Source organism: Prunus dulcis, chromosome 3, assembly GCF_902201215.1.
Source record: "Prunus dulcis chromosome 3, ALMONDv2, whole genome shotgun sequence".
In the NCBI taxonomy this organism is placed as follows: domain Eukaryota; kingdom Viridiplantae; phylum Streptophyta; class Magnoliopsida; order Rosales; family Rosaceae; genus Prunus; species Prunus dulcis.
Genome location: NC_047652.1, coordinates 2,438,510 through 2,453,297, shown reverse-complemented (window position 1 = coordinate 2,453,297; position 14,788 = coordinate 2,438,510). Strand labels below are relative to the sequence as shown.

Genomic DNA, 14,788 nt, shown 5'->3' with positions numbered 1-14,788 from the left:
AACTATAATAGGCAGAATATGCTAGCTGGAGACAAGTAGAGTCTCACTACAAAGGTAAAATGACAGTGGAGAAATAGGGAGACGGCAACAACACAAAAATGGTCGTGTCTTACAAGCTATTATTCCGCATAATCACAACACTCTCCTTAAACTGTCAACAATGGTGATCGTAACAAAGTTGAGATATACATCACCCAAAGGCCAACCGCATGAACAAGAAAAAGAATGCCTCTGGAACTACCAAAATCACAATTACATTACGCCAATAACTGATCGACTCATTGTTCCATAGAATATACACCATATTTCAACACAACTACGTATATAGCTAACTAAATGACAAAGCCTCGTGAATCCGACATATACATAATCCCATCATAGATCTCATAAAGATGGCTGCGTCGTGCCTACTCAATTGTTCGTATCTTATAATATGATCATTCTTTAAACCTACCCTGAAGATGATCCAAGCACTTGCTATGTGGTATTCTCTAAGTGGTGATTATCTCAGCTTTGACTCACTTCCCTTGCTTCGGAATGATGAGAGTGAGAAGAATGACCGCGGAGCTGCAACACAGAACCATGATCATATCACTGTCAGAAAGATTCTAAGCAAATTCCATAAACAGACATAAGCATTTCCTTCTTGCCATCCTAAAAGACTCTGGCACATGGCCAAAGAAAACTTGACAACCCATTCCGACTGGTGAACTGAAGCTGTCCAGGATAAAATGGAATGTTTTTTTGGCTCTTCACAGCTTCAAATTCATCAGCCAAAAAGTTGCTACTACCACCACACCAGAAATTTTGTTTCCTAGGTTGAAGCAACAAAGTACAGTGTACTATGGGGGTTATCCACGGATTTGCCTCCAATAGAGTAACTTCACCCTTGCATTTCAACCAAGAAAAGTAAAAGAAATTACAAAACAAGAAAACGTTAATACAGAATCACCTTTCAATGAGCTTCCTGACAAATGATCCTCCCTCAGTTTAAAGTTCATTGGAGGTGCTGGGATGGAGCTTCGTAATGCTTCAACTGCACAGAGTAGTCAATTTGAAAATTTAGCTTTACATTTTTTTTTCCGATAGGATAAATGCAAGAAATAAATTTCTTTAAAAAGAAATCGATTCGCCAAGTTCGTAGCATATATGCATAGGAAGTTCAAACATAAGTGAAAAAAAATATCAAACAGGATAATTTGTTTAAGTATTCGCAAACTACCTGCTGTTTCGACAAGAATGCATAGGGTCAACATTTTGATGAAGGTAACTATATGATTCTAAGGTAATTTAAATCCACACATTTTTAAAACTGAAAGATAGATGATTATTGGAAAACTCAGTGGGCTTTCTGTTTCGCCAGTACAATCCAAAGAATGTGGTGCGTGTGAAATGGATGCATTTCAGGAAGTTATGAAATGGACGCATGGAAACTGTAGCTGCGAATGCAAAGTGGTGAGTTGGGTTTCTAGTCCCTAGAGCTCTTCAAGGTTCATTAGGAAACCTTGGCAGCATTCGGCCACTTTGATTTTTTCACTCTAAGAAAACGGTTGGGACTCAAATATTTCCCCACATACAACAAGCTCTAAGTCACAGGAGTTACATGAAGAAAACCTTCAATTGGCAATATACAGGTTATATAAGAGAATATAATTGGAAAATTAGGATATCTTACCCTGTTCATTGAACTCGCTTTCATTGAAGCTGTCATCAGTGCCCTGCATGAATCCCATTCTTGACTTCCTCAAATCTTCTGACAATCGGTTTGCAGGATCTCGCCCATCTTCTGTATCATCATCTCCTTCAGAAGTCGTAGCAGAGATCCAGTCCCCAGTATTATCTATCCCACGACTTTTTCTTCCAAACTTTAACAACCGTTTAAATCCTTTTGTCATATCCTTGCGTGACTGATTTTGAGCAGAATTGGTAGCAAGAACAGGCTTCTGAGCACTTCCCCATTTCTTTCTCATTCGAGCGGCATCAACATCTATTTGGGTAAGACCATGAGAATTCCATGAAGCAGGGCTCCCAATTGGAGAGTCTACAGAGGCATCAACATCTGAGGTCTCATGTGGGTAAGAAAAGGGATGATGCATGTGCAAGTTCCATGACATGGGGCTTTCCCCTGGCGAGTCTGGTAGAGACCCCAAAGCATGAAATGTTGAAGGCACAGCAGTCGGCAATTCAGCAACTGAAGCAGGGTCCACTTGAGAAAGAGATCTTACGGAATCGACATTATCAGACCCAGAGTTACCAGACTTTTCAGATTCCTGGCTCAGTCTTGGTTTCCCATTATCCATATCAACCTCATCTTCAACTGCCATATTCCCAAGCTCTTCCTCTTCTTCTTCTTCCTTCGCCATATCAACTGAATCTTCTGCCTCAAAGGTCATCTCATCAAATTCTTCATTTGTTAAAGTCTCAGATGCCATGGACCCTTTCAACTTGGAAATACTAACTCCAGAACCAGTACCTATGCCATTACCTTTCCTAAGAAACGATTTCGACTCCACATATTTTGGAAATTTGTCATAATGCTCAGTTTGCTCTTTATCAAATGGCACCAAGACAACCCCATCCGAGTTCAGAGGAGACAAGTTGTTGAATTCTACAGGATTAGCAGAACTTTTCCTCGAGGACTGAGAACGCCGTGGCTTCTCTTCCTTAGACATTATCTCTTCACTAATGCTCTTGCTGCGGGAATAGCTTTTGACCTGTGAACGAGCGGGTATTTTGCTAACAGCTGTTTTGCTAACTCCTGAAGAGGGTTTTGTGTTTTCTTTCCTGAAATCAGAAAAGTTGGGAACTGACTGTGCAAGAGGATTTTCTAACTCTGGTCTTCGCCGCCCTGAACTAAAGTTGGAAAATTTGGACGATGACCGTGGCACTGGTGCAGCTGGGGTCCAGTGGGTGGGCGAAGACAAATTTCTATTGGGAAAAAGCTTTTTATTTTGAATGCTTCTAGAAGCACCATCTCCTAAAGATGCCTCGCTAGAAAATCGATCTTCTCTGTACAATTTCTGGCCTGGAAAATCAGAGAGGTCCTCATCCTTCTCCCAATCAATGGAATCTATTGGCTGTTGTCAAAACAGAAAATTATCATCCTAAGATACAAATATCAATCAGCAACAAAAATATCTTCAAAGATTTAGGCAGAAAAAAGAAATATCAAATCAAATTTTTCCAGTCATCAATTTTACTGCTAATATCATGATAATTTAAATAGAATCAATACCTGCTCCCTCTTCATACCAGATCTAAAATTAAAGGATCTCAGCTTGTCTTCACGTCGTTGAGCACTAGATACTGAATCCTGTCTGTCTGCTGACCCTGACAACTTGGCCTTTAACTCTGCCTTACTTTGCTCAAGGCTATCTTCCATGGCCTTCAACTTGGCTTCCTTTTCTTCTCTTTTAGAACCCCATTCTTCTCTCAGTTTAGCATCTCTTTTCTGCATGTACCTCTCATAGAACTTTCCTTTAGAATCAAGGGAGAAACCAGGCACGGAGAAATTCTGCCTCAAAGTATCACCATAATCCTGGGGACCTACCATCTTCAATGGGGGAGTAGTATTGAACTTGACCATATCACTAGAACTACCCATTGGTTCCATCACTGTGTTACTGCTACAAACTTGTGCAGGAGCAATCTCCTCTGCTGCAGGTTTTCTGTATTGAGAACTTACCGCCTGTTCCTTCTTCTTCACATCCACGGGCTTGCTTCTGCGAGCAGAACTAGACTGCTCCGCTGGAATCCGAAGCTTGTGTTCTGCAAAAAGCTTTTCAAGCTCATTCGCCTTAATTTTAAGCTCATCATTTAGCTCCTGATTTCCTTTGGTCTGTCTTACTCTCTGAACTTGCTCGACTGGCGTTGTTGGCATTGTAGGCAAGCTCTCTTGATTAATTGAAACCTTGTCACCTGTAAAATCCAACTTGCTAATTTCGTAAACACTATTGGTTTCTTCTCTCCTACCCTGTGACTTCTTAATCTGTTCACGACTGGCAGAAACCGGTTTCTGGAATTTCATTTTTTGAGCTCCAGAGTCTTCCACTTTAATGTGTTGCTTATCAGATGATGTCAGGTCAACATTACCCAACTGCTCCCCAAGATTTCCAGAAAAAGATCTCCAGTGATGCTGGGGTGCCCGTTGATCAACCTCAATCCCTTTGATCTGTGCTGAAGAGGCTTCTTCAAGTTTGCGTCCAACACCACCCTCAAACTGCCCAGAGAAAGATCGGGAATGACCCTGGTAACCCCTAGAACGTAACTGAGTCGTTGACTGCTCTCTCAGTCTAGAATCCTCAACCCTATTCCCAAATCCACCACCAGATATAGCACACCCAACCTGGTTTTTCACTCCAACAACCTCAGCACGACCTGAAAATCCTTTAGACTGTGTATCAGAACCCAATTGATCCTTAAACCCTCTGCTTCTCTCTTCGCCACCTGAAGAAATCTTCAGCTTCTCCACAGAAACGCCTTGATCACTCAACCCATCCTGCTCTGTTCTTGCACTAGAGGACCTGGATTGGGTTTGAGAACCCACTTGCTCCTTCTTCACCTTTGACCCCGCCTCCTCCTCCTTGCCTACAAAAACCCCGACACCTGTCTGCGCCTCAGTTTGATCTTTCAGCTCAACATCACCAATTCTACCAGAAGCACTCCTTCCCTCAACCTTACAAGAATCTGTAGGGTCAATCGACCCCTTCCGGTCCTTATCCTCGGCCACAACAGAAACTATATTAGTCCCCGCCTTCGTATGAGAAATTGTATGAGAAACAGAGGAAACAGAGGATGGTGTGCACAAGGAGCTCTCCGTCTCTTTCTTCTCTGCACTCAAATCGATGCTCATGTCACTGGCACCGCTCCATCTTCGCAGCACAGCAGGCGCAGATGAGACGTCAGAGGAGAGCCTCCGGAGTTCCACAGGTTTGGCAACAACAACGGGTTTGCCGCCACTGGAACTACTCGAACTCTCCTTCTGCTTATTCTCAAAGAGGCTGATGCGGTCCTGCACGCTGAGCCGCCTCGCGGGTTGACTCACACCCAAAGGCGTCGACTCGGTCTGGGGCTCGTCCTTCTTCTCCACCCGGGCCTTGTCTTCGTCTCTGTCTTTCTCAGTTACGTTCTTACGTTGTTGCGTAGGGAAGTTGGCGTTGAGGGACGTGGGATGTTGACACGTGGAGTGTCTTGATGGGTCTTCTAGTTTCTCCTGCTTGTTTTGGGGTTGTCTGTGGGGCCTAACGTGGGGCCCAGATGTGTCTTCGGTAGGGTCATCAATTGACATGTCAGACTCACACGAGGATCTGACAGCTCTGTCGTCTACACTTGGCTTCCATGGGTTGATCACGTCGGATCTTCTTTGGCACAATGAGATAAATTTGGTGCAAGCTTCGCTGAGATTTTGAAAAATAAATAATAAATTACGAAATTGTATTTTGGTACAGATATAAAATTTACAAAAACTAAATTTAAAATGTTTTTTTAGGTGAGAAGTACAGAGCAGTTGAGATTTGGAGAAATGGAAAAAAGCCTTGCAACTGCTACACCTGCCTAATTGCGACAGGCTGCTTTACTATTTTCCTACGTTCTACCAACTTTTTTTTTTCCCTGTCTGGACCAATTGGCAACTATTATAATTTATGGATTCATAGTGGGCCCTATATGGCCCACTTAATGTGCTTCATAAAAAAGACAGACCAAACATACACGAAACCCTCGTCTTAGAAAGATTATTACATGCTCCTAAATTGAAAGATCAAGTTGGCAAACTAGCAATCAGAGGTGACCCAACTTTTAAAAAAGAATAAAAAATTAAATTAGGTAGAAAATAAATAAATTTGATTCTGCTACGAAAATCCTTGTCAAACCATGAACAATATATGCTATTTTATGGCCCGGAAGGGTTAGAAACAACCAGTAATATGCAGACAAGCAACATGGAGTCTCATTCCGGCCAAAGAAAAGCATGGAGTCACATTGTGATTGGTTAATCTCCCATCAGAAATTTCATATCTTAATCACTTAAAATGTCAGATGGCATGCTTCAATCAAGCCACCCTGTTAAGCATTTTGATTGAAGAGTTGCACATTTTCAAGGTACAGGAAAGTATGATGGCATTTCACTTTCCAATTTATCAGATGTCTCCGAAGGGGCATGATAATATATCACCTTCACAATAATGCATCAGCTTATATAATTGGGGAATCTGGATTCGACTATCGGCACTGACAATAGTTAAGCCTAACTAGTAATGGCAAAGTAGAGCCTCAGAAACCCCACACACATTGGCAATGTGGAGGAATCATCATCTACCATGAAGGAAATTCTGTTCAACCTATTAGTTGATTTTGCATTCTTTATGTCAGTGATTCTGGAGAGAATTGGCCCAAATTAAGTTTTGAGACATTTTCCTCTACGTTTATATCTTTTTTGCGTTTGCCACCAATTCAACCAGACAGACTCATCACTAGTACCAAGATGCAGCAAAAGTTCACCAGAAAAGGCGAGGTTTGATGATGCACACATGCAGACATGGAGGTAAGAGTAAATGCAAGTGAGAGCATGCATACACACAGAGGGGAAGAGATATGGGAGGGGCATAGGCTATTAATAAGACTTTTTCTTTTCTTTTGGAGTGGGTGGGGTTGAGATAAGATTAAATAAAACTTGAAGAAGCAAGAATCAGAGAGGGGATTTCCCAGAATCTTACTTCAAGCAATGGGCACCAAATTGATCTGCAAAGAGTTGTAGTTGAGAGACTGTATCAGGGTTGAAACCAGCAGCAGATGCACGAGCACAAGCTGTGGTTAAATCCTGCCTAACTGCAACAAGTCGTACATCGATAGCCCTCAAAAGCTCCTTCCTGTATGAATTGCATTAAGAGAATAAAAAATGAGACCAATTTCCAGAGGGGAAAGGGAGTGGGATGCTTTAAAATAGAATATACATCATAGAATGATTATGTACTGCCATCCTGAATGGTGACAGCAGAGTTATGGCCAACTGTTTCCATTAACATGTGTAGTCAACTCCAATCATTATTGTTAACTTCCAATTTCATCCTAGTAGTAGATTTCAATAGGGATATCATGACTGGATTTCTTTTCAGTTTGGACTTTTGCAAACCAACATTCAATATCCTTGTCCAGCATAGAGAGCACTACATTCCTAAACATCTCAAACCACAATAACTTCATATGAAAGAGGTTCTGTAACCTCATCTCCTGGTAATGGTCAAGTTGTAGTCACTACAAAGAGACCATCATCTTAAATAAACTCACAGAAAAACCTTCCCTACTGCTGACTTCATGGATCCAACACGAAGAAAAGTGCAAAATGAGGGGAACCTAATGAGTTCAAATATGCTCCTATTGCTGCACTTTAACTATAATTTTTTCCATAACTTGAAAATCTGACCACATTTATGAACAAAAAATTCACGGCAATCTAAGGCAATAATAAGTAAATTATAAAAAACCAAAATTTAACAGAGCATTACTTTGTTGCATCTGCTGCTGCTGTGATACCTGTTCCACCCCCACCTGAGCAAATTGTTCAAAATTTAGGTCAGCACTGTAATAAAACTCATGCTTCGATCAATATCCAGATTTGACTGGATATGTCAATATTAAATACTTTACAGTCAAAAGTACAATAGCACAGGCAAAGAGTGTGGAAGACAGTCTTCAAGGATATGGAGCTTGATCTTGAAAATTTAGAAGGGCATGATATTTAAGTGCTTGTGGCTTTCCCTTTACACATTCACTAATCTATAGAGTCTATTCAATCTGACATAGCAAAAGAAATACCAGAAAAAATAAGTAATATATATGGATGACCTAGATCAGAATTACTTTGAAAATTAAGCACAAATGAAATTAAAAACAGCAGCAAATTTTAACATCTACTTTAGACATTGGGCAGGCACTCCCAATAATGTATGACATTACTTAGCATTTTATATACAAACACAATCCACGAACATCTATATTCATACAAGAAACTTAGCATGACAGTAAAGAAACTAAGACCAAAAAAATGGTGACCCACTTCTACACCATCATCAATCCTAAATCATCTCCGATCTCAACCACTCATACAGAATCTACATTCACAATCAGTTATAACAAAGAAAGATCAATATGGACATAAATCCTCTCAGATAAAATTTAAGTTTATATTAGACAAGATTCCAGCCATTAAGTCTTGTTGCATCCAAATCAATTCAAGGTGCGAGATTACAATCAACTATCAAAAGTGAAGTTAGAACTGATGAACATACCCAATGCACCAGCATGTTGACCTCCCACTCCCTGGTATAAAACAGTTCCAAAATTTAATCAAAACAGAAAATGTGCTTGCAGTTACCATTACAGTTGTTGAACTGATCAAATGGCTAACCTGAGAATATATTCTCCATGCTGCCTCCAACTGCGACATCTCTGCATCAAATGTATTGACCAGTTCCAGTACTTCAGGTGTGCTAACAAACCGCACAAACCTATAAACAATATTGGCTACTGAAGTCAAATAAACCTGAAATATTACAACATAAAAGGCCAGCAGGCTTAAAATAACTAAAATTTATCTCCATTGGCAACCTAACCTTTCAAGTGTTCCTTTTGTGAACCATGTCTCAGCATATTTACGTTTCTCAACCTCAAGTTTAATTGACTGAACTGCAAGTGCAACCTGCTCCTCTGCAACTTTTAAATGGGTCACAAATGGCTTGACAGAACCAGATGCAAGCTTCTCAGTGTTCCCATTACTAGAAACAAACAATTCACATCTGCGAAAGCAAAAAAAAAACAAGATATGAACAATGATAATTGTAAGTGGAAACGATAAAAGAACATGGAAATGTAAAGACTCGTGACACTCACCGTGAGTGCTTTGGTGATAATTGGAATACTGCATAATCAAGAGGCGTATCAGATTTCATTTTCTCCTTCACTCTAGCTCCTTTATCCCAAATGACCTCTTCATATAACAGATGTAACTTTTAAGCCCCAAATGCCAAAGATCCTCACAATTCTGATTAGTTCATTATCAATGCATAATCTGAACCAAAGGAAGAAAAGAAAAATTATAAAACTGATTATACCAGTTCTTCCAAGTGACACAATATTGTGTAAACTCATAAAGCAACGAAAATTTGAAATTATTAAGGACTGGATGAAACTTTCTATAATCGAATGAAATATGAGAATCCCACAGTTAACTAATCCACATTCTAAATCAGAACGGTTTATTTGAAATAAGCATGTGTACAAAGAAAGAAGCACAAGCCCAGTTGCTAAAACCTACTACTTTTAGACCAAATACTTACCACTAATACACCAACAGATCTCAATCTAAAAACTCCTGTCAAAAGCGAAATGCACCTGAAGTCTAGCTCTTGTACAAAAATAGAAACCAATACTTCACATATGGAATTCAAATATTGCTCAGATCTGGGTTTGCAAAATCCAAATTCAAATGCAAAACCAAACAAAACCCAGATAGGCAAATGCCCAATTTACCGACAAAAACAAATTCAAATGCGAAACCACAACTGACGCAACCGGCATACATAAACTGAAATAGGAACATTTATAAGCACTCAAGCAGCTAAAAATTGCATGCAATAAATGCAAAAATCCAAACCAATCGCACCCAAAATTTAAGGCAAATGTGAAACCGATCGTCAATATGAGAAGCTTACCTGAGCTCAACCTCTCGGAGATCTTCGATTGCTTCAATCGGATCCTCTGATTTGCTCAAGCTGGTGGCAGCAGTTCACTGTTTTTTTCTTTCTATATATATTGTGCCCTCCTCCTTCTGGCTCTTTAAGAGTAGCTTTTCTTTTTTCCAAATTTTCCAAATGGTTTTTTTGTTTTCAAATTAATATTGGGCTTTTCTTCTCTTTCTCCTTTAGGCTTTAGGCTTTAGGCTTTAAGAAAACCCTAATAACAGCAATGAGAATTTGGTTTTCGCTTTACTCATTCCTCAAATGCACCTTTTCTTTGCCCCTCTTTTTCCCCCAAGTGCTTTGCTTTGTGTTGCTTTCTCTCTCTACACTCTCTCTGTTTAAAAATACACAGTAGAGAGAGAGAGAGAGGGGAAGTGTCTGTGCTTTGAACTTCAGACAAAATTTTGGTTTGTAATTTGTAAAAAAAAATCTTAACTAGGATTGGAAGACAGAGACTCATCGGTGGTGCTGATGTGTAATTACACAAATGGTCTTGACTGTAGTTGACTCCAAATTACCATGTTGCCATTCTTTTTGCCTTTTAATCAGTAATTAATTCATCCAACTTCAGTTTTTTGTAAAAATAAATCTGAGCTTTTAATCCAATCAAGAATCCTCCACAAAACTTGTACCCAATGGTTTGAAATTTGAACCCATCTAGATAAAAATTGAAGATAAGAACTATTTTTCTTTTCCAATTATGTCCTTATCTTCTTCCTTTTTTCCACTATTTTTTTTATTTTTTCAAAGTATTTTTCATAGTAAATTTTCTGGTTTTCCAATTACCTGGGTTAACTTTATTTTTTTAATTGTTTAATTTATTCTTCGTGCTTGCAAATAATGATTTTTAAATCAACTATTTATGTCCATTTGCGTGCACGTTTTGTTCTTTTGTGAAATGCCTTTGTTTAATTTAGCTAAAACAACGGTCATGACTTGTATGATAGTTCCCATTAACTTGTATTATTATCATATGAAACAAACTTCAAATTACAAAACCTCTAACGAGTTTCCAGCAAGAAAGTTTCATATTTAAATTGATAACGAAAGTTACCAGATCTCCAAATATATTACTTGTTGAAGAATATAAAATCTCGCATTAGAAACTTGATTAAATAAATTACAACTTATAATAAGTGGTTTCACTTCTAATGGTTAAGTTGGAGATAATATCAGTGTTGCTAGTAGTGGGCCGCATGTCCAACTTTCTGAAATTTAACCATATATATGCAATAGTAGCCAACGAGATCTAGCTCAGTTGAAAATGACCTTAACTTGCAGAATTTGGATCTCAAATTCAAACTTTCATGACACCATAGTAGTGTGTGTATGAAAAATCCCTCTCTCCATGTCAAGTTAACAATCAAGGGGGATGGGGACTAATTGTGTCCCTTATAATTTATCAAAACTTTGTTTTCATAGTTAATTTGGGATTTTTAATATATATATATATAACAAATATTTGGGAACGAGAGAATTAAATAAAAGATCTCGAATGCGTGATTGAGCACACTCAGTCAAATTACATTGCTTTCTCTATTTACTTAATCTTAGTCAAAAAGGGGAAGAAAAAAAAAATATATATATATATATATATATATATATAAAGCAAATTGATGTAGTCGCCCTTGAACTAGTGCTCCAATCGAACTTAACTCTTTGAATTAAAAAAATTAGCCAATTCACATTTGTGTGTTGTTGAGAGTTGGTGAAAGAAGAGAGCGAGACACACAGAGGCATGTGAATTTTCTGATAATCTATCTTAATTCCAAGAAATTTGAATTCTTGGGGAGGGGGAGAAGAGATGGCTTATTTTTATTTTTACTTTTTTAGCTATAAAAAGTGATATTTACTCTTAAAAATATAGCATGTGCTCCTCACATGATTTAATTTGACCGAAATTGTTATGGTATGACCATTCCGTATTATAATAAAGAGTTGATGGACCATTTGAACGAAGAATTTAGTTAAGAAACGAAAATGCAACTCGTGATCAAATTCAAAGATCATTTGAGTCAAAAACCCATAATACTAGAGAAACCAAATTATATAGCAATATGTGTGCATGTCATGTCAACTGATGACGCTGATTTCACACATTACTTACTTACAAGAAATAAGTTAATTAATCATACGCTTTGTAAATCAAAGGCTATTGAACTTAGAAAAGAAAGATGCCTGTCCATATTCAAAGCCTACAATACGCGGAGAGTCAAGTCAGTCAAATTTATTGGGTATTAGGCTAAAACAAACACACACCTGCTTTGTGACTTTACTCAAAGCCCACACACCTGCTTTGTCACGTTTGCAAATGATGTTATTAATCTACATAATGCTATAATATGATATAATAAATACACACTTTTTTTTAAAAAAAAGTAGCTAGCATGCCGAAAAATCAAATGATTTTAAAGAAGCTTTGGTTTCTGGTATCTGAGTATAAAACCAGTAGAAATGTCGTACCGGAATACTCTCCCGAATACTCTCCTTTCTCTCTCACCTACCATCTGCAATTTCCTTTGGCTCTGCCGGGGAATCCACATAGCATAAACTCTCTCTCTCTCTCTCTCAAGATGCACCTATTAGCATTGAAAGAACAGTCATCTGAAAACCAATCTACAGCCAGCGATGACAATATTTAATTCTTCACGGCAACAATATTTCATAAGCAGCCATGAAAATGCAAGAAGATTTTACACTTGACAAACAAAAGCAACAATATTCAAATTCGATTGGAACAAGTGCACCATTTCAATAGACTAGATTCATTTACCATTGCCAACAATAATCCAACCTCTACATTCTAAACAAGCATTTACTGATGACTAGTGTCTTCTACATCATTTCACAAACTGACAAACTAGATGACAAGACAAGAACAACAGATCATACACTCAAATTCTACCATTTTGGAATACTAATTTGCCAACATGGATTGGGTTTTTTCTTCCCCTTTCCTAGTTGCTACAATCACTGTTATTGTTGTTGCTATGATGGTTACCAGCATTCCCATTCCCACTCCTCCTCCCACCTCCATGCTTGAGCTGAGAAATCTCCACTTGGGTCTTCATGAAGAACTGCATTCTCTGCAGCTCCAGCTCCTTGGCAAACTTCATCCTCTGCTTCTCCATCTCCACCACCTGCTGCAACTTTGCTGTCTCTGCATGCTCATAAGCCTCCCCAAATTTCATTATCGCCCGAGTCAATTCCCTCACTGAACTCCCCCACCCTCCTCCTCCTTTCTCTCTACCCACCCCTCCATCTTTTGTTCCAACCCCTCCCTTTCCCACGCCACCAGCATTGTTCACATTCGCCTCCGGCGGCACCGTCCTCCTCCGCCTCTTCCGCTCGAAAACCTCGTTATCAATCGAAAAAGGCGACAGCTCCCCGGACTCATCCGAGTCCCAATCCACCAAACTCCTTGGTCTAATCTTTACCTCCCGTTTCGAGTCCCGTTGCCCGAAATACTGACCAGGGCGAACCCCGACCGGCATTCCCATCGGCACTTTCTGGTTGTGCGCCAAAAACCCGCCACCGCCACCAGAGCCAGGACCCACCTTAGCAGCAGAGGAGGGCCCAATCAAATGATCGAGTCTCTCAAAAAAAGGCCATTTACTGGGTCCTCCGCCCGCTGCCATCTTCGATTTCTCAAGCTTATACTTCTTCTTGACTGTATCGATCCTATTCTTACACTGAATATCAGTCTTGGGTGTCTTACCATAGTCCTCTCTGCTGCTGACGACGTCCGCCACTTCCTTCCAGTGCTTCTGCTTCAAATTCCCTCTGCTCAGCTCCAAGTACCTCTCCCCCCACGCCTCGATCAGCACCGCTGTCGCTCCTTCGCTCCAGCAGTCCTCCCTTCCTCCGCCGCTGCTCCGCCCCTGCGACGGCAGAGCCAGCGTCAAGCTCTTGCTCTGGGGCTGCGACGCCGGCGCAGGAATCTGAGCCGACGGCACCGCCACCGTCACCGTTATCCGACCGTTCTGCCTCGGTGACTCCGGCGATCCGCTTCGCCCCGACGCCGGTGATGGGATCTCGTCATCCTCCTCCATCGCTTCGATTTGCTATGGTGCGCGCCGATCTCAAAACAGAGAAAGGCGGAGATCGGTCCGGTCTGGATCTGAAATTCGGTGGTGAAGAACGCACCAGGCGTACAATAGCGCCGATCTGAGAGCTGGGACTGCTTCGGAGGGATAGAGAGCTAGGGATTGTGGTGGGTGCTATCGTGCGCCGGAGGCCGTAGGATAGGAGATATCGGCGATGTTAAAATTTAGGTTTTTGGGGGTTGGGGTATAGCTTTAAGTGTGGGAAGACGAGAGAGAGAGACCGGGTTGGGGGTGTTTTGGGTTGACCGGCTTTTCGCGTTTACGGAAAACGTTAATTTTGCGTTGTGGTGTTTTTTTTTTTGTTGGGTTGCGTTTTCTCGGTTGACGGAAAAAACTGAGGGAGAGAGGGAGGGAGAGAGAGAGAGATTGGGATTTGACGGCGTCCGTCGAGGGGCACAGAAGGTTGGGACACGTGGCGAGGGATGAGGGACCCGGTGATCGAGGTGGCGTTAAGTGATTGGTGGTTGGAAGGACTCCCCGTCACCGGCGTCTTGGGACAGCCGGCTTGGTAGGTAACGTTGGGGACTTGCTGGCTCTGTATATATCTGAGTTCGGGTGAATTGACGTAAAACCCCATGGTGTTTCGCTGCAATTACCGCTTGGGGCAGTGCACCAACCTTACCTCTTTCTCGCTGGCTTCCCCCGAATTCTGGTGCTTCATCTCTAAATAATTCCTTTCTGGGTAATTTGCCAATACAACTTTATGCACCTTTAGGATTATTTTGTTAATAATTTTAGTTATTGGAAAATAAAATAAAATAAAACTCTTAATTTCGCAGGTACGCGGGTAAGAAAGTAATTTGAAACTGTAATTTATTATGAACTGAAGGCAACGAAAGGGTAATTGTCTCCACGGCAGCCAATGTCGTTGGAGTTGGACTTGTCTTGTCGATGGTCTACGTGTCCACAAACCAAGTATTCGGCGCTACAACGTTATCGACGGTAACG

The 14,788-nt window shown here is 40.4% G+C and overlaps 2 protein-coding genes across 3 annotated transcripts; both read right to left on the bottom strand.

The window, feature by feature from the left end:
* Nucleotides 1–80: 80 nt before the first annotated feature.
* LOC117621497 lies at nucleotides 81–10,102 on the bottom strand. Of its 2 annotated transcripts, XM_034352015.1 has the most exons (11): nucleotides 9,708–10,102; nucleotides 8,887–9,064; nucleotides 8,610–8,792; nucleotides 8,405–8,504; nucleotides 8,286–8,316; nucleotides 7,503–7,545; nucleotides 6,714–6,866; nucleotides 3,236–5,396; nucleotides 1,676–3,077; nucleotides 953–1,036; nucleotides 81–567 (listed from the first exon to the last, which is right to left on the bottom strand). In XM_034352015.1, exons 2-11 carry the CDS (start codon nucleotides 8,943–8,945, stop codon nucleotides 503–505), a joined length of 4,281 nt encoding a protein of 1,426 aa, XP_034207906.1. In that variant the 5' UTR covers nucleotides 8,946–9,064; nucleotides 9,708–10,102; the 3' UTR covers nucleotides 81–502. The 2 variants fall into 2 exon arrangements, with proteins under 2 accessions (XP_034207906.1, XP_034207908.1); XM_034352017.1 differs by lacking the exons at nucleotides 7,503–7,545; nucleotides 8,286–8,316; nucleotides 8,887–9,064; nucleotides 9,708–10,102 and having other exon boundaries at nucleotides 8,610–8,784.
* A 2,331-nt stretch (nucleotides 10,103–12,433) lies between these two features.
* On the bottom strand, nucleotides 12,434–14,488 carry LOC117621498 (trihelix transcription factor ASIL2). Its single transcript, XM_034352018.1, has one exon. The coding sequence runs from the start codon at nucleotides 13,784–13,786 to the stop codon at nucleotides 12,692–12,694; it is 1,095 nt and encodes a 364-aa protein (XP_034207909.1). The 5' UTR covers nucleotides 13,787–14,488; the 3' UTR covers nucleotides 12,434–12,691.
* Between the last annotated feature and the right edge of the window lie 300 nt (nucleotides 14,489–14,788).

Bases quoted from the DNA above. Each gene is read 5' to 3' on its own strand.
- LOC117621497 (XM_034352015.1), bottom strand. From the start codon at position 8,945: ATGAAATCTGATACGCCTCTTGATTATGCAGTATTCCAATTATCACCA. The intron at 8,793-8,886 runs GTGAGTGTCACG...TTGCTTTCGCAG, and splicing joins TTATCACCAAAGCACTCACG to ATGTGAATTGTTTGTTTCTA. The intron at 8,505-8,609 runs GTTAGGTTGCCA...TATTGTTTATAG, and splicing joins ACAAAAGGAACACTTGAAAG to GTTTGTGCGGTTTGTTAGCA.
- LOC117621498 (XM_034352018.1), bottom strand. From the start codon at position 13,786: ATGGAGGAGGATGACGAGATCCCATCACCGGCGTCGGGGCGAAGCGGA.